The sequence below is a fragment of the Saccopteryx leptura genome, chromosome 4 (assembly GCF_036850995.1).
Source record: "Saccopteryx leptura isolate mSacLep1 chromosome 4, mSacLep1_pri_phased_curated, whole genome shotgun sequence".
NCBI classification, from domain to species: domain Eukaryota; kingdom Metazoa; phylum Chordata; class Mammalia; order Chiroptera; family Emballonuridae; genus Saccopteryx; species Saccopteryx leptura.
The window spans coordinates 205,205,466-205,232,597 of record NC_089506.1 but is presented as its reverse complement, the minus strand read 5'-3'; the positions used below and the strand labels follow the sequence as shown (position 1 = coordinate 205,232,597).

The 27,132-nt window shown below is 49.3% G+C and overlaps 1 protein-coding gene across 8 annotated transcripts in view; it reads left to right on the top strand.

The window, feature by feature from the left end:
- Nucleotides 1-27,132, top strand: part of CLEC16A (C-type lectin domain containing 16A) — a 221,537-nt gene that overhangs the window by 157,837 nt on the left and 36,568 nt on the right. For 6 of the 8 annotated variants that reach the window (XM_066382613.1, XM_066382610.1, XM_066382612.1 and 3 more), the window contains 3 exons: nucleotides 4,405-4,556; nucleotides 7,442-7,646; nucleotides 9,771-9,938. In XM_066382613.1, coding sequence (XP_066238710.1) covers nucleotides 4,405-4,556; nucleotides 7,442-7,646; nucleotides 9,771-9,938 — 525 coding nt within the window. Of the gene's footprint in view, nucleotides 1-3,648; nucleotides 3,790-4,404; nucleotides 4,557-7,441; nucleotides 7,647-9,770; nucleotides 9,939-27,132 lie in introns of all 8 variants that reach the window. The other 2 variants (XM_066382607.1, XM_066382614.1) reach the window with 1 other exon arrangement.

Sequence of the window (27,132 nt, the reverse complement as noted above, 5' to 3'; positions counted from 1 at the left end):
ATTTTCCTCTTATATCCACATACTGAACCCATAGAACATACAGTTTCATTTTGTGTGGTTTAATTTTATACGAATTATGTTACACTATATGTGTCATGCCTCAAATTGCTTTTTTTGTTCAGCAGTATGTTCCTGAAATAGCTAGAGCGCTAACTCATTCCTGTCATTGCCATGTGGCTCTGCACCGAGTGAATGGACACATTTTTGTTTCAGGCTTTCCTCTGTTACTGGACATTATGGAGCCAAATCATTCTTGTTCGTGTCTCTTGCCCATGAGTGTGTTTCTCTTGGGAACTTACCAATTGTGGGGTCATATGATGTGAAACTTTCAGTTTTAATAAATAATGCTAATTTGCCCTTCAACGTGGCTACGTTAATTGGTCCTCTCGTTAGCAGTGTTTGAGAATATCAGTTTTTTTTTTCCTCACAATACTTGATGTCATCAGGCATTTTTGTTTTTGCCAGTCTGATGGGAAGAAGGTATTTGCATTTGTTTCCTGGTTTCTCGTGCGGGTGAGCGCTCTGTGTGTGCAGCGCTGCCTCCGTCTCTCATCTGAGGATGGCCCCTGGGAGCTGTTCACGTGGCCTGCTTAATTCACCTTTTGCCTCTTAGAGGTATTTTGCAAATATTTCCCCTAGTCAGTGTGTTACACATGAAGTTAGAAAGTCATTTGATATATATGAGTTAAATTTTCATCTTGATGGAGTTAATCTTATATATATTTATTTATTTGTATGTATTGACTCTTATTTCTAAAGAAATCCTTTCCTTCTCCTAAGGTCATATGGACATTTTCTTGTTTTCTTCTGGTCATTCTGTAATTTGTTTTTTAATAGTGTCCTAAACCTCACCCCTTTTGAAGCAAGGTTGGTGGGCAAAAGATTCCAGGAGATTCAGATGGGCAGTGAAATTTGGGCAGTGCCAGTGTATGGATGACCTTTCACCTACTGGCCTCCCCCTGGCCACTGGCCACTCCTGAGAGGTAGGCAGGGAGGCTCATGAGGCTGCCGTGCACCCTAACACAGCTGTCTGCCTCCAAGGCCTCCCATGTGCCTGTGTCCCTCCCAGGACCTAAGCCTCCTAAATGGCTTCCCCTGGCTCAGGTGCCATTCACAGGTGCCTGCATGAAGGCAGCAGGTGGAGGACAGACTGTGGGCAGAATCGGGTTCTGGCCCTGGCTGGATAGCTAGGTTGGTTAGAGCACCATCCCAAAGCACAGAGGTTATTGATTCGATCCCCTGTTAGGGCATATACAGGAATAGATTGATGTTCCTGTGTATGTTTCTCTCTCTCTCCCTTCCTCTCCCTTCCTCTCTTGCTAAAATCAATAAATTAAAAAAAAAAAAAGAATTGGGTTCCGTTCAGCAGCTCTCTCCTGGGTCCTCCTCCACCCAAGACATCATGGCCACGCTAAGGTGACCTGACAGCCCCAGTCCCCTAGGACAGAGCAGCCGATGACCAAAGTGCTAAGTTCCCTAACACGACACCAAAGAGGACCGCAAACAAGTCCCCACACAAACATCCTCTTGATCTTCTGAAGGACAGGTGCCCTTCTCTTTCGTCTTTGGAAGCCGCTGCATTTCTCCTGAACTGCCCCACGGGTTCTGAAAAGTCAGGGCTCCCTCCGGCTCTCTCTCTGAGCAGTCCTGTCCCATGATAACAGTTGCTTTTAGTTTTCTTGTGAAATCTCTCACAGGGCTTTGATGTCTCAATTGCATTGCTGAAAGTTGTTCCGCTTTGGGGTTGAGTTCTTCCTTTTTTGGTTCTTTGTGGCAGAGGTGGTAGATCTCTTTTCTCCTGAAGCCCCTGAGGCCACTGGGCTTTATGAGGGGGTTGCCTGCTGACACACCCCTCTGGCACCAATGCCTATGGCTGTGCCTGCTTTCTCAGGGCACACCCTTTGTGAATGTAGGAGAAAAAGAAGGCAGGGTTGTCCTGTTTAAAGCGAGGAAGGGAAGGGGGAAGGAAAAAGAAAAAAGAGGAAAACACCCTATATTCATTTAGTTTTGTTTTCTATTTTTAAAAAGTGAAAGATTCCCATTGAGGAACATGTCTTAAGTATTGAGTAAAGAGAATAAACTCTACCTACCACAAAGAAAATGTTTATAAGGATGAAAATGATGGCTTACATTTCTGATAATGTAGAAGAGTAGATGTTTTCCAGTTTGGAACTAGAAATTCTGGATAAAATAATTTTTAGGAATATTTATAAATACTTGGCTGGACTATTGAGAAAGGAAAAAAGATTCTTGCCCTAGGTAGTAAGAAAGTACAGCCCAGAGAGTTATACCTGTCTGGTGCTGGTGTCCTCTATGGGTCGTCTGGCTACCCCCAGGGGCTGGGAAGAACAGACAAAAGCAAGGCCTGGAAAAGCCGAGAAGATGGATTGGAAGAGATTCATCCCCATGAAGCCAGGATCCCAGAAAGGTTATGCTCTCTGAGAGTTAAACTGAGGTGTGCATGGAGAAGGGGGTGCCTGAGAGAGGAGAGAAATTTCTTTATCGTTCCGTAAATCTAAGTGAATAGTAAAAATGGGGGAAGAAAACTTGATGAATACCAGAGCCCAAGTTTGTTATCACATGTGTTCAGGGTTAGAATTTATACCATCCGTGTTACCTCCATTCCCCCACCACCAATAACTTGAAGCCGAATATTAGGTTATAGTACTCCTGATAGAACTTACAGATGCCTTCTACAACAGGGATATAGTTATACGCAATTGTAAGTTTACTAAAATTCAAACTATACACTTAAAATCGTGAATTTTACGTTATAAAATTATATCTCAAAGCTGTTTATAAAAAAAACCACCTACCAGCCCCCTGGCCAGTGGCTGAATGGATAGAGCATTGATCTGGCATATGGACATCTCGGGTTTGATTCCTGGTCAGGGCACACAGGAAAAGCAACCATCTGCTTCTCCCCCGCTTCCCCCTTCTCTCCCTCTTCCCCTCCCACAGCTAGTGGCGCAGTTGGTTCCAACATGGCCCCAGGTGCTGAGGATAGCTCTGTTGGAGCATATCAGCCTTTGGTGCTAAAAATAGCTCAGTACTGGAACACTGGCCCCAGACAGGGGTTGCCAGGTGGATCCTAGTCAGGGCTCATGTGACAGTCTGCCTCACTATCTCCCCTCCTTTCACCTTAAAAACAAAAACCACCTACCATTCTTCTAATTAGAGATTTTTAAGATTTTAATATACTTCTCCGCACTTGTATTTCTTTGTAGGGATATCTTTTTTTTTTAGCATATCAAACTCATACTAAGAATGTTTCATCCTCTTTTTTATTTAAAATTTTAATGACTTTTCTAATATCACTGCAATTATTTGTAAATAAGATTTTTTACTTGGGCTTTTAATATGTATTTCAAATGTACATCTTGAACACATTATCATTTTAAAATAATTTCAAGCAAGACAGTTGTTTATAGTGCAAAAATTAAAGTTCTCATTGATATTTCCCCTCCCCCCACCAACCACACACGCACACACAACCACACACACACTCCCACCCCCAATTCTCACTTCCCTCCCCATAGGTAACACTGTTCACAGTTTGGTTAAACATAATTTTTAAATGGGCATATAATTTTCCATGTGATGGGGAAAAATTATACTCAAAATGTTCCCCTGTTTTGGGACATTTAGGTTGTTTCCTGGTTTGGCTATTTCTTTTAAGACATAGCCAAGGATTCCAGTGGAGGGAACTTCAAAGCGGCCACAGATTTAATGGTCCTGGTGATTTCATTGCCATCAGAATAGGCACTAAATTAGACATCAAATCTGGAGGTAAGTTTCAAGTAAGAGAAGGGACCCAGCATACACTGAGGACCCCTTTCTGTTCTCATTTGATGCTCCAAACAACTCACAAAAGGGGCCGTTATTCCCATCTTGCTGATGGAAAAGCGTGGCTCAGACGCCAGGGCCTTGCCCGGGATCACACACCGAGTGCAGAGCTCAGCTCGACACTGCCAGACACCAGCTTGAGGACGTGGTGCTTCTGTAACCGATCCAGCAACTCTTCTGCTGTCTTCACTTAATTTAGGCGAACACCATCACAGTGTAAACCCCCAGTGGTGTTCAGGAAATGCAGAAATGTTAGAGATTCTTGGTTTGTCTTTCTAGCTCCAGGGTGAGTGCCTCATGCGCAGTAAACACTGCGCTGTTGCTTATGTACTTTATACCAGCCTCGCAGGTAGCGCTTTGAGCATCATCCTCACTTTTCAAATGAGGAATCTGAAGCCCAGAGAGGTAAAGAAAGTGACCCAGGTGTGTGTGACTCCGAGGCTGGGCTCTGACCACTGGACTCCGCTGCCCAGCAGAACACATGTCAGCTTGAGTGTCTCCATCAGGCCGGGAGGCTGGACTGCACCTCATTCTGCTCTCTTGTCTCCCTCCTCCCAGACAACAGTGACCTGATCGCATGCACGGTGATCACCAAAGATGGCGGCATGGTCCAGCGATTCCTGGCTGTGGATATTTACCAGATGAGTTTGGTGGAGCCTGATGTGTCCAGGCTTGGCTGGGGAGTGGTCAAGTTCGCGGGCCTCCTGCAGGTATGACAGCCAAGAACTCTGGAAGCTTTTCTCCGTTGACTGTACAGACACACAAATATCATCTTTACAGTTAATTTCTAATGGCACAAAGACCACAGAAACAGACGATCATTGAAAAAAATTAAAATAGCTCACAGACACAGATCAGGTCCTCTTTGACCCAAACCCAATTCTTACGGTCCCCTGCTCCAGATTATCAGTAATCTTTCCAGATCCGGTTCTCTGCCAAATGCATATGTAAATTTAAATACCTGAACTATATTTAAAAATCATGTATATATTTGAGAAGGACTAGATGTGTATAGTTTTTATAGTGTCATATTGAATGTGGTCTAAACTTTGCTGTTTTCTGCTCAGTGTATATCTTGGAGAGCTAGCCACGTTGGTGTATGCAGACCTACTGGTATTCTTTTACTTTCTGGCTGATGATACCCTGTGGCTGGTGCTAGCTTTTTGCCTTTACAGACAGTGCTGCCAGGAGCAGAAATGACTAATTTCTTTTGCACTTGGGGAGGGTTTTCCCAGGCAGATCCCAAGAAGTTGGGGTATGCCTGTTTTCACGTTGCCAGATTCTTGTCTAAGATGATTGTTGCCACTGGCAGTGGTAACCATTCCTTTGTCCCCACCCCCTCGTTAGCAGGGCTGGGCTCAAAATTGCCATAAGCCAAGCTGGGGCTTGGGTTTTCTCAATGTTTTCCCTACGATAGGTAACTAATGCCCACTGGTTGATTAAGCATAGCGTAGAACCAGAGGAGTTGAAAACAGCCTTCTAGCTCACGCCTCCATCAGAACCCCAGTCCCTGAGTGTCCAGTGAACTCTTCCCGGCCTGAGATCGCCCTGCTCAGAGGCAGTCCCTTTCCCTGCTGGACAGGCCTTGCTCGGGCTGACCCACATCTGCCTCTCCTCAGGGTGACCTGCTGGCAGCGTGCCTCTCCCCAACAGAACACCCCACGTGTCTGAAGATGCCATTGCAGCCTTTTCCCCAAGCTCCTCCTTTTCAGGACCTTCCCATTTAAAAACTGTCTTTTACCAAGGGTGACGTGAGAAAGAACCATATGAAGAATCTTTTATCTATAAAAAGGACTTCCACGTAAGTGGCTGTCCATTAGGTGACTTAGTGCTTCTTGTTTATCTAGGCTTATGATCAATTTCCTTTAGAATTTAGTGTTAGGAAAGTGTTTTTTCTCCCTCGAAGAATTAATACATGTCCTCCATCAGACAATGAAAGCCACATCAACCTTTTTTCTTCTTTTTTTTTTTTTTGGTCGTCTTCCAATAGCCACTATTTGTCAAGCTGTTACTATGTGCCAACTTCTCCGTTTTAAATGTGTAATATCTCATCTAATCCACACTGCCACATTTCCTTGCGGAGACTGCCAGATTTAATGCCTATGAACTGCCACCATCCTAATGAGCCCTTTTCACCATTCTTCCCGCCTCCCAGAGCATATCGGACATTCCTGTCCAGCTCCTCTCTCAGGCTTTTATCTTCAATCACCTCAGGCCTGTTTTGGGAAGCAGATTCTTTACACAGAGTCCATCCTGAGGTTTTAGATTGGATTTATCCTTATTACACTCGCTGTATGTGAGTTCCTTCTCCAACTTTTAAATGTAGTTTTCTTCAAATGCCTGCTGAGTGACTAAGAAGGGGTTCTCTCTCTCGGAGTTAGCTTTACCCTTTAGGAACCAGGGATTCTTCAGAGACGTACAAATGGGTGTCAGTGATGGCCCGTTCTCAGGAAAAACAAGGAAGAAATTGGTCTGTAGCTGAGTCAATATATCTAAGATCGTGCCAGATGGCATAGACATTTGGTTTGTTATCACTGGCTTCTGAGAAGTAAGAATTTTGGAGTTTGTTGGGTTTCCCACGGCCCGTGAAGAGGCGGCTGTGCTGTTTGTTCAGTAGCTGACACAAGTCCCCTTGTGGATGGTACCAGCCTGTTGGGCAGATAAAATATATTATGCTCACTTTGTTAAAGATGGCGCTGCTCATGTGGAGCCGTTGCCCAGGTGATATTAATGTGTGTCTCTGTGGGCTGTGGGCAGGCAGGATCGTTGTAGCCTGGGGCTTGGTTTTGGGATTAAGCCTTTCCTACCCTTTTTGATGTGGGGCGGTACAATCCCATCATGCCTCAGAGAAGTGACTGTATTAGAGACTTCCCTATTTTGTATATTGGATTAAAGGTTTTGAATCTACACTATAAAATGGGGGCAGAATGAGAGCTTGCTCTCTCGGTTCCTGGGATTATTAGCATTAGAGCAGAGAGCAGAGAAAGGCCACGTGGAGGAGGCCAGGAGAGGCAGCCAAGATGGCGGAGTGTTGAGTGAGAAGCCAGTTAGTGCAGAGTTTGTGAAGAGAGAAGGAAGGAGATGGGGAACAGAGGTGAATAAGTCTGGTGAGCTAGAAACCTTTGATTCTAGAAAACTCGGATAAGTCAGTAGCTTTGTGAGCACTGAATGAGTGGGTTTTGGAGCCCAGTGTGTGTTTTTACTTGCCCGCCGGGTGCAAGCTAGAATTAAAGATGACAGCCCACCAGTTTTTGGCTCCGTTGTTTCTTTACCGACTGTCCGAATCCAGTGCGAACCTGCATGGGCCAGGCTGCTGTGATGGTGGCCCTGGCTTCTGGCTTTACACACCCCTACAACCAGCACCGCGCCTCTTGAGCGCTCCGTGTTTCCCACGCTGTCTTCTGCTAGGTCTAGTCTGGTTTGCTCCATCCTCAACTGTCCTTGGGTGGCAGATGGTCTCCTTCCAAGCAAAAGCAAAGTCGAAATTTGGGGTGGGGGGTAGCCCTTGTAGATGAGACATAGATTCCACAGCCCTGAGCAGTTGCCCTCCTCCTGAACCTGACGAACCATTTTCTTCTACCTCCTGCCCCTGCAGGACATGCAGGTGACTGGTGTGGAAGATGACAGCCGTGCCCTGAATATCACCATCCACAAGCCTGCGTCCAGCCCCCACTCCAAGCCCTTCCCCATCCTGCAGGCCACCTTCGTCTTCTCGGACCACATCCGCTGCATCATCGCCAAGCAGCGCCTGGCCAAGGGCCGCATCCAGGCGAGGCGCATGAAGATGCAGAGGATAGCTGGTGAGTGGCCGGGCGCGGGGCAGTGTCCCCTGAGTGCTGGCGGGCAGCGGCAGCCACGGGGCTGTCGGTGTGGTTCTCACAGTGCCCTTGAGAGCTCCTGTAACCCCTCCAGTGAAAGACACGTACAGTTGAGGAATTAACTGTGTTTTGGCGAGAGAATGGAGAATCTGCTCAGAGTTCATCCTTCCTAATTATTTGATTTCAGAGAGTTTCTAGGTGCAGGGAAGAGAAGGCGAGCTCTCCCTACCAGCGGAGAGGCCGTGACCAGGCAGGCGCCACTGTGGGACAGCTGTTCTCACTCCTGCACACGGATATTCTCCAGCTTATGTTTATAAAATGCCTTGACATTTCTCGACTGCCGTTGATTCTCAGAACAACTCTTGAGACCAATAGGGCCTGTTTGCTCATTCTGTAGAAAAGGAAACTGAGGCTCAGTGACTTGCCCAACGTCACACATGAAGCTGGTTGGAAGAAGCTACCTGCATAACTTCCTACTCTAAAGCCGGTCTCTTCTCAGCTCTCATGGGAGTCTGCCCTGCTTAATGAGGCCACCGGGTCTAGCCCTGAGGCCAGAAGTTGTTTTTTTTGTTTGTTTGTTTGTTTGTTTTTATCTTTTTTTTTTTTGTATTTTTTGTATTTTTCTGAAGCTGGAAACGGGGAGAGACAGTCAGACAGAATCCCGCATGCGCCCGACCGGGATCCACCCAGCACGCCCACCAGGGGCGATGCTCTGCCCACCAGGGGGCGATGCTCTGCCCCTCCTGGGCATCGCTCTGTTGCAACCAGAGCCACTCTAGCGCCTGGGGCAGAGGCCAAGGAGCCATCCCCAGTGCCCGGGCCATCTTTGTTCCAGTGGAGCCTCGGCTGCGGGAGGGGAAGAGAGAGACAGAGAGGAAGGAGAGGGGGAGGGGTGGAGAAGCAAATGGGTGCTTCTCCTGTATGCCCTGGCCGGGAATCAAACCCGGGACTTCTGCACGCCAGGCTGACGCTCTACCGCTGAGCCAACCGGCCAGGGCCAGAGGCCTGAAGTCGTTTTACACTTCACAGGGATTGGGTAGAATCTGTGAGCAGGCCCAGTACTGCCGGGGGTCAGGAAGGCCCCAGCTTTCTTAGAAGGAAGGACAGGGAGATTAGGGTGTTCCATTCGCCGGGGAAGAAGGTGTAGTGTTTTACTCGGAGGAAAGCCATTCTGTCAACTGCTAAAATTATCAAGTCTTTCTCAAGACAGGAATGCCTTTCAGTGCAAGAACTAATGCTCATTCTGGCGTGGTCTCTGGGAGTCTTTCCAACCCACTGTGGGAGAGAGCTTTCTTTACCTAAACGTGAAGCCCCAGAGGGCAGGGTTTCTGGGTGCTGTGGATTCTGTTACTTCTGGCACATCCTCTTGGTTTGTGCAGACCCTCACCCTGTTTATCTTATCCCTCACTTAGCCGAACTTGGCCTGCAAGATCATTACAGAAGCATTTGCAATGTGCAAAGTGACTTAAATCATTCAGTCCTTTCTTTTAAGATTTATCTTCAGAAGGTTTTTTTTTAATGTAAAGCAGTTTCTCATAGCTGGCATGAAGGCTAAATATTTCATTTGAAAATGGAGAATTATGCCATAAAGTGGCTGTGAGCACTAAGGCCTTGGGTACTTCTTCAATTGATTTTTAAAAACCCCTCTAAATTGCTGTATCATGACATTAGTTTATGGAAAGGAAGAAGCAACTGTGACAAACACACACCCATAAATACACATACACTCATATGTGTGTATCTTCTCTCCCACATGTTCCTCCCATGCACACATATATGTGAACCTTCAGGGCAGAACCGGACCCGTTTGCCTTGGGTCGGAAACTGTACCTCAGGCTAAGCCTTGGCCTTGTGTGTGTGGGAGCCAAGAAACTCAGGAGAACCTGGCCCTGTGTCTGTTTCTGAACTCCTCACCAGGCACTGGCTGTGCCTTGAGGCTCAGGCAGGACCTGTGGCATCACACCGGTTTCCCCAGCTCGAGGCTGCCAGTTATCTGCTTGGCATCACCCAAGGGATGTGCCTGGCAGGGAGGGCCGTGGCCATTCCCGTTACAGCCATCCTACCAAAGTCTCATCACAGCATGACCGCGGGTTTGTTTGAACGTAGCCCTCCTGGACCTTCCGATCCAGCCGACCACTGAAGTCCTGGGATTTGGACTCGGCTCCTCCTCTTCCTCCCAGCACCTGCCCTTCCGATTCTACGACCAGTGCCGCCGCGGCAGCAGTGACCCCACAGTGCAGCGCTCTGTGTTCGCATCCGTGGACAAGGTGCCAGGTGAGTTGGCCCCACCCTGCGCCACTGCCTCTCCCCCTCGTGGGGGGGTCCCGGGTTTTCCCTCTGCCGAGCCTCTCTACGCTTCTTCTCCCTTCTCAGAAATCCAGCCAGTTGGAAGCACCAGATGAATTTCTTAGAATTTATCAAAGTGTAGCACAAGATTAAACACAAGCCACAGAGAGAAATCTTGGCTTTCTCTCTGGTGTTCTGCTGCCTAAGTTTGGTTTTCCAGAGATTTGTTGGGGATGTGGAAGGACTTCTCAGAATTTAGAAAGAAGTTTCTTGGAAATTTCTTGGAAATACTTAGATGATTAGTAATGAGGCTGTGGGAGAGTAATTTCCTTCTCCATGTAGGATGACTAGAAAGAGATAGTGTGTGTGGTTCCTGCTACAACCCCTCAAAGAAGTGAGACTTCAGCAGAAGGCCTGCCTGCCCACGGAGCAGCTGCAGGGTCTCCTGTCTGGGAGCCTCTCACCACTTTCTCCGGAGTTCATCTCCATCCACCTCCTCCCCGCTCCCAGAAAGGAAACAGGAATAGAGTTCAAAGTCGGCTTGGCAGAGCAGAAAGAACTGCTTCTCCAGAAGGGCAGGCTTCCCCCTTCCTGTTCTGACACTTCTGGTTTAAGTAAATCCATATGCACCCCCATCCCTCGAAAGAGAACCTTGCTTTTCATTGTAGAACTTCAGAAAACGGGCCCTCTGTCCCCTGAAACTTAACCTCTCCACATTTAGGTTTTTGAACTCCAGTCACAAATGTTGCAAAATGTTTTCAAAAGCATTTATGAGTTTAAGAAAAAAAATGCAGCCCTGTCCAAAATCAGAGCGCTGTTTCCCTTCCATCCCATGATTCCTTCTGTTTTCATTTTTTGGTTTGCTTAATTCATTTTAGAAATGTGTGTGTGTGTGTGTGTGTGTGTGTGTGTGTGTGTGTGTGTGTGTGTGTGTGTGTGTCATATGCACTATGAGCATATGATATGTGAAAATCCAAGCAGGACATGATAAAATTAAAAATAAATTTACTTGGCCCTAGAAGTAACCACTTCTAACAATTTCTTACATATCCTTCCAGAAGTGTTTCTTTATATGTCATGTACATGTTTGCTTGCCTGTTTTTACACCAGGGTTATAACATATATGTGATTCTGCACCTGGAAGTTTCTACATAATAAGACAGCGTTACGTATTAGCTCATATAAATCGAATTCATGCTCATTAACTTGGTATTTTATGATACGGAGGGACCAAAAATGTCTTTTATAACGTTTGGTATTGATGGCCATTTGGGTTATTTCCAGTGTTTAGCTCTTCCAGTGTCCCCGTGCACACTGTCAGGGTAGGTGTGCAATTGTGCAGATCTCACATGCCTGTGGGACAAATTCCCAGCAGTGGATCCGCCATCCAAGGGGAGGCGGATCCTGATGTGTGTGGTCCCAGCATGCACTCGGGAGGAAGTGCACCAGCTCCCGCTTCCGCCCAGGCTGGGCCTGGCTGCGGGGCCCGCTCTCAGCTCTGGAGTGTGCGGTGACTCCCCTGCTCCAGGGTCTGCAGGGTTCTTTGTTCAGCACTGTGCAGGTCGCTTCATGTTCTGTAGCGATAGTCGCTAACTAAGTAAAAGTGATGACCATGAGTCTAGGTGAACTACATGCAGATGGGCCTGGTAAAAAATCATTTCTCTCTCTCTCTCTCTCTTTGTCTTTTTTGCTTTTTCTCTTTTTCTTTCTCTTTCTTTCTGCACACAGTTGTAATTTTATTATAAATTTATAAGCACCATTTTGTAATTTTGTACTGAGATATAGTTGACACATAACAGTACATTAGTGAAGAAATCATTTCTTTAGGGTCACTGGGGCTTCTTTCAGCATGGAATTGAATGGGTTAAGGAGAAAAGCCCGGCCTTATTTCCTCTCCATCCTCCTTGAAACAAGGGGAGTGTAAATGAGTAGCCAAATGTCACATTCTTTAGCGGCCGCATAATCTCTCTGTTTGCAGCAGACTTATTGCTTGCTTCTCCCACCCTGCCTGGGCTCTGGGGTTGCTGTGGGGTCATCCAGTGCCGGGGTGTGCCCATGTCAACAGTGGCCTGCCTGGCAGAGGGGTTGGCACAGCTGGAATGCCCAGTGTCCCGTTGCTGGTCCCAGGGCCAGGATATGTGAAGTTGGGCCCGTTGGAAATGTGGCAAGTCAAATGTAGCTGCTTGAAGGTGGCCGTCCACCCTTTGGCTGTGTTTCTCCCCTAGAAGTGCCACTCAGGTGTAGGGACATTCTCACAGATGTGCATTCCAGGTCAACTGTTCTGGGTCCTTGGATAGAGGCCTCACACCCCTCCTGCCTTGGCCTTGGCCTGTAACCTAAAGAGCAGATTGAGACTATTAAGGCTCAGCATCACTCAGTAGGGAGGGGCTGTCCCTGGCCCCAGCCTCCTGACCTCCTTCTGTCTCAGCAGTCACCCCACAGGGTCTCAGAGCCATCACATTCTGCTCACCCTCTCCCACGCCCACGCCTGCCCTGCTCACAGAATATACCAGATTACCCCCTCCCGCCACCAGCGTCTCTCCCTGGGTTAGGGCAACAGCATCTTCAGTACTCTCTGGATTTCAGTCTCACCCCCTCCCTCCCATTCAGCGAGAGGGATCTTTCTAGAACAGTTATCAGATCATACTGCCTGCAGCCCTCAGTAACTTGCAGTTGCTCTTAGAACAAGATCCCAGTCTCTCGGCTGGAGCCCGTGTGACCACTGTGCAGTGGGCCCCAGCTGGCCCCTCGGTGTTCCCCGACCACGTCGCACAGCCCCGGCTGTTCCTCAGAGTCAGCCCTTGCCAAAATGTTGGCCTCAGGATGCCCTCTTACTCCTGTAACAAGTGTCGAGCAACCCAAGCATGTTTGGTTTATACCAATAATATATATCTATTGATATTTCAGGTTTAGAAATTAAAACCGAGAAATGCTTTGAAGTATTTACTTATTTTTTAAAAAATAAACCCATCACATGTAAATATAAATAGCATGTTTCCATGAGCAACAACTGCTTTTTCTGATACAAAAAAAAGTAATATATTTTTGCAAATCTCTTTAATATCTAACTTAATAGAAAACGACTGGATTCTCTTGTCTGCTTCTGCTCTCTGTTGTCGTAGCATATACAGTGTGTCCGTAAAGTCATGGTGCACTTTTGACCGGTCACAGGAAAGCAACAAAAGATGATAGAAATGTGAAATCTGCACCAAATAAAAGGAAAACTCTCCCAGCTTCATACCTATTCAGTGCAGTTCGATGTGGGCTCACGCACAGATTTTTTAGGGCTCCTTAGGTAGCTATCCTGTATAGCCTCTACAGACTCGTCATTGACTGATGGCCTACCAGAACGGGGTTTCTCCACCAAACTGCCGGTTTCCTTCAACTGCTTATCCCACTGAGTAATGTTATTCCTATGTGGTGGTGCTTCGTTATAAACACACCGATATTCACGTTGCACTTTGGTCACGGATTCTAATTTAGCGAGCCACAGAACACACTGAACTTTCCTCTGTACCATCCACATCTTGACTGGCATGGCCGCGGGCTGCTCCGCTGTATACACGATGTTACGTCATCATCTGTGCATGCGCACATGCTGCCACATCCTACAGAAACTGGGAGGGTTTTCTTTTTATTTGGTGCACATTTCACATTTCTATCATCTTTTGTTGGTTTCCTGTGACTGGTCAAAGTGCACCATGACTTTACGGACATACTGTATTATTTAGCCTCTGGAAACCTATACACTCCCGGGAGAATGGAAATAAAAGGAGAATGCTGTCTTGTTATTTTTATGAAAGCCGTTCTGACTCTGGGAGACCCCCAGGGTGCCCCAGACCGTGTCTGGAGAACCACTACTCCTAAGTCACTGGGAGCTCTCTCCTGCCTCAGGACCTGTGCATTGTGTGTTCTTCTCTGGAACTGTGTGGCTGCCTCCACCTAATTATTCAGGCTTCAGTCTCCTCAGAGGGCCCTTTCCTGCCCCCCATCCCCAGAAAGGTTATCCCCTTCCCTCCAACACATTAACCTGGTTTATTTTGATCTGTGACCCTGAGTTTCTTACTTAGCCGACATATCTGTATGCGTGTCCTTAGTATTTCTCCCCGTGGAGAATGTCACTTCCATGGGGACCTGGTCTGTCCTGCTCCCACTATCTGAGCCTAGCACTGTGTCTTCATTCCCCCATTGTGGCGTGAAGAATGAGCATGGCTTTGGGGCAGGCAGTTCTGCCCAATGCCTTCTCCCAGTGTGGACGCTAGGAAGAGGAGGACATTCCCTCTGGGGCCCTAGACGTTGGGCAGTTTAGTCTGTAGCTCTTAGATAAGGGAATCAAGGGAACCAAGACCCCAGAAGATCATAAGCAGAATTCCTCTGCTTAATTTTCATCCCCAAAGTGAGCGAGATGTGTGTCCCGTGAGGGCAGATGCACTGGATGGCAGATTTGGGTTGGTTGCACGTCAGCTGAATTTCACTGCTCTCGCCTTTCTCAGAGGTTTGCTAAAGCCACGCATGGGCTGGGCAGCCCGGGTTGGCCTCCGATGCTGTGGCCTCTGCAGCTGCCCTCCGGGCCTGTGAGCCCAGCAGTACTGCTGTGGTCCTGGCCATAGGCCGCGCTGTCAGGCTCCCAGGCTGTGTGGGGTCCTCGCCCTGGCCACCTGCCTCGGGATGACTGCTGGAGTAGCTGTCACTGTCATGACACATCTTCCAGTTTTATCTGCAGGCCCACGTAATTGTCATAGAGTAGTTTGTCTCCCCTTTAGAAGCTATAAATGATTATATTTGATGAAAATATACCTTTCATTTCCTTGGAAGAGATATTAAAGTAGAATATAAATCAGGGCTAATAGACAACTACCACTTTGGTATATTTTTCTTCTTCCATTTGGCTTGGAAAGAAATCACGAGTTCTATTTATTGGCTGGTGTTATGGTGATGGGTCTTGCCGCCACAGAACGTTCCGCTCCACAGGGTGGAGGCCTGTGTATGTGCCTGGCCTAGAAGGCGGGGGTCGGTGGAGACCTGTGTATCGAGGTGGGCAGGCAGGACTAGCTATAGCAGGGGTCTCAAACTCAACTCAGCATGTGGGCCGCAGAGCAAGATCACAGCCGTTCGGCGGGCCGCACTAGGTCTACAAAAGGCAACTGTTACGCAACACTTTTCTCACTGCAGTTGAAAACAAAAAAAAAATCAGTACAACAAGCACAATCGTACATGCAGTTTACTCAGTGTCACAAAACGACCAGAAACTGTAGTTTGCATCACAACTGCTGTTAACTAAGCTAATATCTAGCTAGGATGCTAGAGAAATGAAAAATACAAGTAGGCCCCTAGGCTTACTTAATTTTATCCAAAATATTTTGAACTTCGTGGATTAGTCTGCGGGCCGCACAAAATTGTTCGGCGGGCCGCGAGTTTGAGACCCCTGAGCTATAGTCTGACTTTGAGGGGCCTTGCTCCATAGTTAGTGCCCACAAGGACCTGTGCCACTGACCCACGGTGACAGCTGATTGCCGGAAACTGCAAATGGGAGAGGGGGCAGGGGATTTCTAAGTGAGCCCACCAGGGCAGTCTATCCCTGAATACCAGCGAACCAGCAGACTCCGGAGCAGGAGCTGCTCCTCAGAAGTGAGCCTGGTCGGCCTTGGCTGGTTAGCTCACTTGGTTAAGAGTGTTGTCCTAAAACGACAGGGTTGCAGGTTTGATTCCCAGTCAGGGCACACATGGGAAACAACCAAAAGAATGCACAACTGAGTGGAACAACAAATGAATGCTTCCCTTCCTCCTCCCTCTCTCTCTCCCTCCTCTCTCTGTCTAAAAATCAATAAAAATTAAGCCCTGGCCAGATAGCTTAGTTGGTTGGAGCGTCGTACCAAAGTGCAAAGTTAGTCTACAGCCATACCACCCTGAACCTTGGAAGCAGAGCGCAAAGGTGCTGGTTCGATTCCCCAGTCAGGGCACATACAGGAGCAGATTGACAGCCCTGTCTCTCTCTCTCCCTGCCTCTCTAGAGGAGGGGGAAAAGTGGGCATCGGCTTCTAGTGAAAGGGCCGGGGCTCTCGCCTCCCAGAGCATCCTTGACTCCCACTCCTGGGCTCCTTCTGGCTAATTGGTGGCTCACAGGTGTTCACCCCGTAGCGGAGCAATGAGCAGAACACCAGTATCTCTTGTTTGGGTCTTCCTCAGGCCCTTCCTAATTCTTATCTAAACTGAAGGGCTCTACAGCCCAGAGGGCAGGGATTTGAGTGGGACAGCCAGGCAGGCTGACACCCACCGGCCCTCACTGATGGGGACTTAATGATAGGGCCAAAAAAGTGAGCCTTCCCCACCTTGTTTTTCATTAGCATCACCACCCCCACCTCCCCTCCAGCCTTTTAGCTCTAGTGACCTTGCTTAAAATCCTCCAAGGTCTCCTTTCCCCATGGCCCCACCCACTCTCAGCTGCTCTCTCTTCTGGCGCTCCCCCCCTTTCCATAGCCCAACCCAGCATTTCAGCTGCAGCGCTTTCCGCCTGAGCCTAGCAGGGCCCAGCACGTCCCCTCTAGGACCTCTGTCCTCTGTCCTCAGGCTCCCCACCCCCCTGCGGGTTCCTGCTCAGCATTCAGCATTCAGGGCTCTGCTCAGATACCTCTTTGGGAGCCTTCTCTGGGGGTCCGACCCACTCCCAGCCCATCTTTGTGCAGCAGCTGGGTTTTATTTTATGATTTTTATTTTTTAGCGAGGGGTGCAGGGACAGACAGGAAGGGAGAGAGATGAGAAGTATCAATTCTTCATTGCAGCACCTTAGTTGTTCATTGATTGCTTTCTCATATTGCCTTAACCGGGGGGCTTCAGCAGGGCGAGTGACTCCAAGGGCCAGTGACCTTGGACTCAATCCAGTGACTTTGGACTTCAAGCCAGCGACCTTTGGGCTCAAGCTAGCAACCATAGGGTCATGTCTATGATCCCACGCTCAAGCCGGTGAGCCTGCACTCAAGCTGGTGAGCCTGCACTCAAGCCAGCGACCTTGGGGTTTCAAACCTGGGTCCTCAGCATCCCCGGCCTATGCTCTATCCACTGTGCCACTGCCTGGTCAGGCTATTTTTTCAAATTGAGTTGGAATTCACATAACCTTAAACTAACTCTCTGAAAGTATTGTGCCATTTAGTATGTTCACAGTCTTGTGCCATCATCGTGGCTAGTAGCTCCAAAACATTTTCATCACTCCCAAACAAAACCTCATACCCATTAAGCAGTCACTTCCCATTCCCTCTTTCTAGCCTCTGGCAACACTTATCTCCTTTTGTCTGTGGATTTACCTGTACTGGATGTTTCGTATAAATCATACAACATGTGGCCTTTTGGGACTGGCTTCTTTCACTTAGCATCATGTTTTCAAGGTTCATCCATGTTTTAGCAGTTGTCAGAGCTTCATTCCTTTCTATGGCTGGCTAATACTCCATTGTATGGATGTGCCACAATAATTTCACCCATTCTGTCACTCATTGATGGCCATTGGGTTGTTTCTACCTCTTGGCAAATGTGAATAGTGCTGCTCTCAGTGTATGTGTACAAGTTTTTGTCTGAGCATTTGTTTTGAGTTCTTTGGGGTATGTACCTAGGAGTGGAATTGCGAGGTCGGATGGTAATGTAACTTTCCGAGGAACTGTTTTCCCACGGTCGTCAGAGTTCTGTCTGTCTTCCGGTCTGCCTCACCTGCACTAGAGTGGAAGGCGCTGGGGGCCCGGGCCCTCCTGCCCTTGACTGCTGAGGCTGAGAGCAGTGCTGAGTGACTGTCCGTGGCGGGTAGGGACAGGGATTGGCAGATGGCGGCCGGGCTGGGTGAATTGTTTAGACTGGGAAGCCCTGCAGCAGGGGCGGTACCATCTTGCATGCACCCTGGTCTGGCACCTGTACCAGTCGGTGGTGGCTCAGGGAGCCAGCTGCAGAGTCAGACTTCACTCCATCAGGGCCAAGCTCTGCTTTCCTCACTTCTTGTCCCAGCTCCCTGTCCTGCTGGGCTCAGGGCGCCATCTGTGTCTGGGCAGACATTTAAATCCTTGAGCACAGTAGGAGAGATGTGCTTTGCACAGGGGTTACCTTCCCAGAGGTGAGCACACCTGCCCCGTCCGTCCCTGACCCACAGCACTTGCTAGTCCTGCGGAAAGCGCAGCGCCAGAGCCAGCTCCTGGCAGCCAAGTGACTGAAGAAGAATGCAAAGATTACCCTGTGCCTGGAGCCAGCCCAGCCGACCACAAGGCCTCCAACTGACATCAAAAAGGAAAAAAAAAAAAAAGGAAAGGAAAATCAATGTTTAATTCATAGGCCTCGGTTCTGACTTCACCCCTGGGGATAACGCACTAGGTGCTAATGTCATCGCATGGCTGTGTTTCCCAGAAACTAATTTTTAGGCCTGTCCTTTTTCTTGTTTCCAGTTATAAAATTGGAGCCAATTCTCTCCTTCCAGCTCCCAAAGGAAAAAACTCTTTCTTTAGTCACTCAGGAAGGAGAGCCCGCCTGCCACCTTCCTCCCATCTCCCCACTCTCTGTTAACCCTTCTGCCACCTTCCTCCCATCTCCCCACTCTCTGTTAACCCTTCTGCCACCTTCCTCCCATCTCCCCACTCTGTTAACCCTTCTGCCACCTTCCTCCCATCTCCCCACTCTCTGTTAACCCTTCTGCCACCTTCCTCCCATCTCCCCACTCTCTGTTAACCCTTCTGCCACCTTCCTCCCATCTCCCCACTCTGTTAACCCTTCTGCCACTTTCCTCCCATCTCCCCACTCTCTGTTAACCCTTCTGCCACCTTCCTCCCATCTCCCCACTCTGTTAACCCTTCTGCCACTTTCCTCCCATCTCCCCACTCTGTTAACCCTTCTGCCACCTTCCTCCCATCTCCCCACTCTCTGTTAACCCTTCTGCCACCTTCCTCCCATCTCCCCACTCTGTTAACCCTTCTGCCACTTTCCTCCCATCTCCCCACTCTCTGTTAACCCTTCCTAGCCTTCAGCTCCCGGGCAGAGACTTGCCACTGGGGGTGAGTTACAGAAACCTGTTTCTGACCCTGAGGGCTTTTGTTTCTTTTCTTTTTTTTTTTATTTTATTAAATTATTTTTAGAGAGGAGAGACAGAGAGGGAGAGAGGAAAGAGAGAGAGAGAGAGAGAGAAGGAGGGAGGGAGGAGCTGGAAGCATCAACTCCCATATGTGCCTTGACCAGGCAAGCCCAGGGTTTCAAACTGGTGACCTCAGCATTTCCAGGTCAACGTTTTATCCACTGCGCCACCACAGGTCAGGCTGTTTCTTTTCTTTTTAAACGAAATGTGCTGGGCTGGGGAGAAGGATATCTGATATCTGGTCCTTCTTCACAGGCAAAAAGGAAAATAGTAAAATCTTTCTTCTGAGCAAGGCTTTGGACTTGTCTACCTAGTCAGCCCTGAGCCCCTACCACCATGTCCTTTAATTCCTGACTCACTTTGGATACATCTGAAATGAATTCTCACCAGTGGAGGCCTCACTGGTATCAGGCAAAACCAGGGTGCCAGCTCTGACCCTAGGCATGTTTCAGACAGAAAGGTCATCTGTTTCTAGAAGTGGGAGGTGTAGTTTGATCAGAAGAATTAGCTGTGCCAGGTGCTTTGTATGCATTCGTTCTATCCTCTGAACAGCCCTGGAAGCTGCTCTCAGTTGCTCTGCTCTACAGATAAGAAACTGAGGCTCAGACCAAGCCACGGAGCTCGCCCGAGGCCAGCCGAGATGCTGCCTCCACTTCCTGCCTCGGAATCCCATTTGCTTCAGGACTGACATTGCTAATGGCTGAGCAGCTCACATGATGATCTGCCACCTGCCTCTGCGTGTCAGAGGTTGACAGGACAGACCCTCGTTAGAGAGGGGACGTTCAGGGTAGCCCTGTCACAGGCCGATGGTTTTTCTTTTCCGTTCTCTGTCCGCCACACTTGCACATTCCCAAGTCCTCACTCTCCAAGCCCACCTCCACTGGATCAGGGACAAACCTGCAAAGCAGTGACACGGAAAGACCCTCTATTCCCCCGGCCACAGCTTCCATACCGGGCTAGAGGTCACGGTCACGCCAAGGCCCATCCTCATATTCCTGGCCTATCGTGAACAAAAAGCAGAAATAAGACTTGAAAATCCTGCCTGAGCAAAAGCAACAGGATTTAAGACCCTTTCAAGGCCAGCGGGCAACTGTCTCTAAGAGAACAGCCTTCAGGTGGTTGGGCCGGGAGTATGGGGACCAGGTCCCACTCAGAAGTCATCCCTGAGCTGGGCCCATGGGTCTCTGCTGGCCAGACCTCTCCTGGGAGCTCCCAGGCAACCATCAAGAGAGAGCCTGAGCACACTGAGCCTGCTGCCCAGGGAGGAGCCTCCTTCCTGAGTCCGGCCCACAGGCTTCCCCACCTGGAGCTTGCCCCCAAAAACCACTTCCCAGGAGAAACACTGGTACTCGTCTGAGCTGCTGTCCCCTTGCGAAATGCAGCGCACACACAGGCAGAGCCAGCCTGGTGCTCCAGACAGCTTTACCCGGGGCGTGGAGACAGGGAGGAGAAAAGAGTTCTGAAGAATTGAGTGTTGCCTCACTTCTCGGGGTCATTACCCACCTCAGCTCCCTGAGTGACTGTGCCCAGGAGCCTTCTGGGATGACAGTGCGTCAGAGACTCCTCATGGAGAGGAGTGTGGAGAGCGGGGTGGGAGGGTGTGGGAAGAGACCAGAACCCCAGCGCCACTCTGCCCCTGGACCTTGGTCACGCCTTGGAACATTCTGTGGGCTCAGGCGGGCCCCTGCAGGGCCGCCTCTCTGGCAGCACCGAGCGGGCGGGCGGGCATGCACCAGGGCAAGTGTGCACACCCGTCCCTGCCTCTGAATTTCTTAGTGCCAGTCAGGCACACTTATTGCAGAACAATTGGAAAAAGAAAAAAGAAAGCACTAAATCTTGTACTCTGAGGTATTCGTAATGTAAACACCAGTGGCCTTTGTTGTTGTTCTTTCTGTCCATCCGTTGTGGGCTTTTCTCCGCAGCAGAGTGTTTGCCCAGATGAGTCAGCAGGGGGCGATGCTTAGCGCAGCCCTGGAGCATGTGGTCCTGGCAAGTCCTGGCGCCTCCATCTACCTGCTGCATGGCCTTGGGCCAGGGGCTTTACCCCCTGGGCCTGTTTATTTATATGAAAAATGGGACAGTGCATACATGTCAGTTCTCTATACAAAAAAAGTTGCTTAAATATTATGTGTATTTTACCATACTTTAAAAAAAAATGCAAGGATGAAAATGTCACCTACCTCATTAGAATGCCATGAGTATAAAGCAGTTAGTTCACATGAGTGCCCAGAAGGATCCCTCTCACATGTGCCACAGGTGATAACAGTTGGCAGTACTCAGTGATTTCCATTGTCGTTATTAGTCAAGTATGACCCAGGGACCCCACATCATAGGTCCCCTTTCTACACGTTAAATACATTTATACAAATGGTTAATAATCCATTAGCCCCATCTGCTGTAAATAACAGGGAGACTCCGAAGTTGTACAGATTTGCTCATTTCAGAAAAGCTTTCTTTGGGTGCCCATAAAACACCAGGGCAGAATTTGCTTCCCACAGAAGGGCCATGAGGACTGTAGTTGTACGATCTGCCTGAGGAGCACAGCTCCTGGAGGCAGAGAGCGGGGGCCGGAGGGGAGCAGAGACCTGTCCCCGCAGCCCCAGCCCAGCACACACCCGCTCACCCGTGGTACCTGCCGCCGTCGTCTCCTCCACACCCGCCTGAGCCAGGCACTTCCCGCTGAGCTGTGTCATGGCCCTGGGGGGCCAGCGAAGCCTGAGCTCAGGAAAGGGGAGCACCTGGCCCGGGACCACACCGGGGGCCAGCCTGGGATGGTTCTCGCCAGGGCACACATTCTGCTTCCCACTCCATGAGCCAGTGTCTTCAGTCAGTTGGTGGCAGAACACCGTGAACGATTGCTCCATTCCATTTCAGTGTGCGAAGCAGGCGCACAGAAACTAGCGGAGAACGTGACTGCTCTCTGGACGCAAGTCTCCGTCCAAAGGAAAAGTCCAAAGAGTTTTCTGAAGAAACCTTCCGAGCTTTTTTCTATTAATGTTTATTTTTTGTTGCTGAGTCATTTGTTTAATCAACTTGCAAGTTTTCGTTAGCAGATCAGTGTTAATAAATGCCAAGGATGGATGGCCCATTTGTGGCATAGAACCCAGAAACTAAAAACTCTAGCCCTTGGTTTTAAATTAGAAAAAAGATCTCTTTGATTTCATTTTTATCTTAAAACATCCTCTAGCTCAGGGAAGCCCAGAGTCCCTCCAGAACAAGGTTTGAGAATTACTTTGTCACTTCCCAACAACCAGTCATAGTGCCCATCTTGAGATCTAAGAGGGCACCCAAGTCAGTAGCATTGCTGACTGTGCAGAGGCCGGAAGACTTGTTCATTCACAGGGACCCCCTGAGAGGGAGAAGAACCAGAGCAGAAGTGGGAGGTTCGGAATAATCGCGCTGACGGTTCAGAGAGAGACATAAGTCATCGAGTCCTCCCTATATCCCTTTTCTTTATGCCCCAGATGGCCTCTGAAAGGCATGGCAGCTCCTAGGGCCCAGGGTAGGGGTCCACCAGGAAGAAAAGAAAAAGGTGGGGGGCAGGTGAGGGAAGAACTTACATTTTTAAAAGCACCTGTAGGAGTTTCAGGGTAGTTACATGATAACTACACTAACTAGAGTCAGGAAAGGCAGGGAAGAAGAGGATGCGCAGAAGGACCCCAGGCACACTCAGCCCTTCCCGTGGTGCTTACCACCTGTGCAGTAGGGGGTGCTGTGCCCATGTGACTGATGAGAAAAAAGTCTCATAGAAGTACCCCCTTCCTCAGCTTGATGCGTATCCTTCTGTCCTTTTTCTGGCATTTACAGTGTACTTTTACTATACTATTACATTGCCTTTCTCTTTTTCTACCTAAATGAATGCTATTTTCACTCAACAATAGCACCCTTATTCATTTTTGACTGCGGCAGGCCAGTCCATCTGTTGGGCAAGCCACTGTTTATTTAGCCAATCCCTCATTGATGAATGTGTAGGTGTGGCTAATTTTTTGACCTTAACAAATAAGAGCCCCTCCGTGCACCCTTGCGCAAGGGTTTCCCTGAGGCAAGTAACTATGAAGTGAGTCCAGAAATGTAGGCTGTAGAACTGACGGGATTTGGTGACCAGTGAAGTATGTGGTTGGAGGGAATGGGACGTCACAGGGTTAGTTCAAGGCACGCTATCAAAGAGCCCCCGTTTTCCCCTGAGTGCTCTCTGTGAATGTAGCTAACAAGGGCATTTTGATGATTCCCAACTTCTGACCGGGTAAAATTCTTATCCCTTGTGGGCCTTGTTCTGCCCAGGGGGGCTTTAGGAGCTGCAGTGATTGAAAGATGTCCAGGGGCTCGCAGGGGTCCCCAGGCCCTGGCCCATGGCGCGACCTGTCATCTCAGACAGAACGTCAGAGCTTGGTTCCTGCCTCCTGGCATCTCTGCTGAGGTTCCGACTTTCTGTGATTCTTTTCTCTCTGCTGCCAGCATCCCATGACTAAAATACTGCTTCCTTTATTTGTACTGTCCAGCCATGGCATTTGGTATAAATGAGCTTTTCTCCAAAAACACACACAGTACTATTTTTTTAAACATCTCAAATTCCCAAAGGGCTAAAAGTCAATATTATCCCAGTGTGACTGGAATGGCTATTTTGTGACATTTCTTCACACTTAAGCAGCCTTGCTTCCTTAAGCGCCAGAGTAATCGCAAAAACCTTCTGAAGCCCATCAAATTGTTTCCCTCTGTCTCCGGAGTTCAAGTCCTTGAAAGCTGCCTTCTCCCCACGTGATTTCAGGAGTAGGTGCTTCAGCCGAATGAAATGCTAAGTCTGGGCTGTGATTTGCAGTGGCTGCTCCCCAAATATTTGCGAGTTGGTCAAAGTTCAGGTGCGTAGTATCTGTGGCATACTTCTAGCGTCACAGGTTTTGTCAGGGCCCAGGATAAAAGTCTCAGTTACTGAATGCCAGCTATGGTGCTAGGTGCTGGCTAATTGCTTTACATTAAATAAGGAAATAAATATGGAAAAACTGTCCTGTTACTAATCTCATTTCCATAGCTGAGACAGGTAACACTCAGAAAGCAGTCACTTGCCCAGGCTCCCAAAGTTGACACACACACAGAGAGAGAGAGAGAGAGAGAGAGAGAGAGAGAGAGAGGGAGGGAGAACGCGTGTGCGTGTGGTTTCGGGCTCCTGCTCTTTTGAATGCGTCTTCTACCTGCTTCCTGAGAACAAGGTTATCTCTTGCTTAGTGTTCTTTCCTTTCCTGCTAACTTGACTTAAAGGCTCTGTGGAGCTTCTTTGTTAAAGGCACCCTTTGTTGTGGCTTTCTGAGTATGTTGACTTCATAGGCCAACAGTTGGGCCTCAGATACTGGGTCCCACGCAGACTCTGGCCTCTTGGATTGAGCAGGTCCTCATAAATCATCGAGACGGCCAGGTGGCAGGAAGAGTCAGTGTTGATGGAATGAGCCTTTGCAGACACCCCCTCCACTAGCCTTAGTAACCTGGAGAATGTTCTGAAATAGTTGACATTTATAAAATCTTGGGCGTTTTGGAAAATGCACTTCTTTTTTTTTTGCCATATTTCTAGCCTGACGCCCCAGGGAAAATGTCCACCAGCTCAGAGCAGCATTCTTGCTTCCTGAAACGGTGCCCAGGCCTGGTGGAGGCCATGGCCTGCTCATCATCCCCTCTCTCTGACCTCTTCACTCCACCCTCAGAGAGCAAATGCAGAAACTGCCCTGTGCTGACTCCTGTCCCCACTGGGCCACAGAGGGGTCCTTTGTGCTGGCTGAGATGCCCACAGGAAGCTGCTGGCTTTGAGCACCTACTATGCACAGGAAGTGCAACCGTGCTGTTTAAACTGTGCCAAATCCCTGCCAGAAACCATTGCCATGAGGCTAGGAGCATATACCTGGAGTCAGCCCATCTGGCTTTGTCAACACCTACCCACTGATAGCTGTGTGATGTCAGGAAGTTCCCTAAGGCCCAAGCCTCATTTTGCTCTTCTGTAAAATAGAGCTGATGATAATACCTATCTCACAGGGCCAGTGCCTAGCCCTGGGCCAGTGCTCTGTAGGGTGCCTCCTGCCAGCATAGTATTGTCATAGGCACTGCTGTTGATGAGTGCAAGCCAGAGGGCTAGAGTGCCTGCCCAGGGCCACTAGCTGGGTAGCCAGCCAGGGCTCCTGGCCTTGTGGCTGGGCTCAAGCCCCTTGCAGAGCTGCTGGCCCCGCTCCTGTGGGCTGCTCCACAGGCACTCCCAGGTGTTCTAGCCAGCACTCTTGGTCTCTGCCAGGCAAGGGGATTCTGCCCAGCTAGAGCCCCCAGAGAAGGCCCTGTCACAGGCACCGTGCATTCTTCCAGCAAGTGTGCACTGAGCACCTTCTGCAGGCCTGTCTCAGGCCCTCATGGAGCTGGGAGCCACGTGGGACAGGCAGAGATTGAAATGTGGTGACCACTCTGCCAGAGGTTATTTTGGGGGCTGTCACCAAGAGGATCCATGTAGCTGGAACACAGGCAGCGAGGGGTGGGGGGTGGATTTCATGCTGAGAGCTCTAGGCAGCCTTGGAGGGCTTTAAGCAGGGGAGTGCTGGACTAATTCGTTTGTCTGAGTTTGTTGTGGCTACTGGGTGGGGAGTGGATTGGAGACAGCAGTTCAGGGGCCATCGGGGTTCCCCCAGAATCCAAGAGCAGCTGGGTAGGGCAGGCTTACATGAGTGCTGAGTGTGGTCAGTGATAGATGTGGGTACCGCTTGCCTGGTCATGACAGATCTGCTCCTGAGGATGGTGCTACTGTTTCCAGACATCATGTAGCATCTCAGGATTGCCAAACATTTCCCATCTGTGATCTCTATAACACCATGGGGAAACTGAGGCTCAAGAGGCAGGGTGACCTGCCAGGTCCCCCCTCCAGGAAGTGGTGATGCACTTTGCATTCTGCCCCTCTGAGCTGTTCTGAGGTTAAATGTCTAAATGGCACCCCTGTAGAGAAGTGCTTCCTGGGGCTCGTGTTGCCAGCCTCAGGCTAAATGTCTCCATGATGAGGAGTCACGGCAACCTGAGGAGGAAGACCAGTGCTATCTCCATATAGCAGGTAAGAAGGCTGAGGCTCAGAGAGGTTAAATAACTTGACCTGCATCACACAGTGGTACATGGTGTTGCTCAGACCCACTCATACACTTCCTCACCCCACAGTCTTCTCAGTCTCGTGCCCAGGGGTCCTCCTTGGGGCCTGGAGACCTGAAGAAATTCTTGGCCTTGCCCGGAGGGAGCCTCAATTGTAAGCTGGGACAGCATGATCTCAACTGCAGCCCCTCACAAGTGGCTCCTGGGCTCCTGTCCTCACTACAGGCCGAAAAGGTTTCTGAGCATGCCTATTGGGGCTCGCTGATCCATCAGGCCAGATGCCTGTGCTTGGTGGCGGCGCCAAGTGGTTGTCTGGGCTTCCCCAAGCCAAGTGACATTTGCCCAATAGGTATGATGTATCAACAGCTTCTCCCCTACTTTTTGCAGCTTGGACTAGCTCTCAGCCAGAGCTCTTTTAAAAATAATAATAATAATAATAATAATAAGGCGCTGACCTGCGGCAGAAGACGCTGGTGCACCCACCGGGCACAGGAGCCTCTGCCGGAGAGCTTTGCACTGCTGGTCAGGGATGAACTTAGGACCTTCCTGGAAGGTGCTGGGGCTGGCGCAGAGTGTAGTCACTCCCTTCAGTGGTGCACGTCTGGGGTTTCTGTCCCATTGCCTTCATGGAGCCACGAAGGTGCCCTTCAGTGGAGAGCCGTGCGTGGCTCTTCGTGCACTCCTTTATTCAGCAAACATTGAGCCCTGCTACGTGCCAGGTGCTGTGCTAGGGTTTGGGGTGACAGCCATGAGCGAACCAGACATTCACAGCCCTGCCACATGGAGCTTATAGTCTTAACAGTGACATGACAGCCACTATTCAAGTCATCATGTCAGTAAACAGTTGATTGTAGGAGACCTGGCCCTCTCTTGTGGGGATCCGGAGGGCGTCCCTGCGTAGGTGGTACGGGCTGTGGAGGGATTCGTGGGAGCACACCGGATGGGGAGCTGAGAAAGTGTTTCAGGCAGGGGCAGCACGTGAGGGAGCCC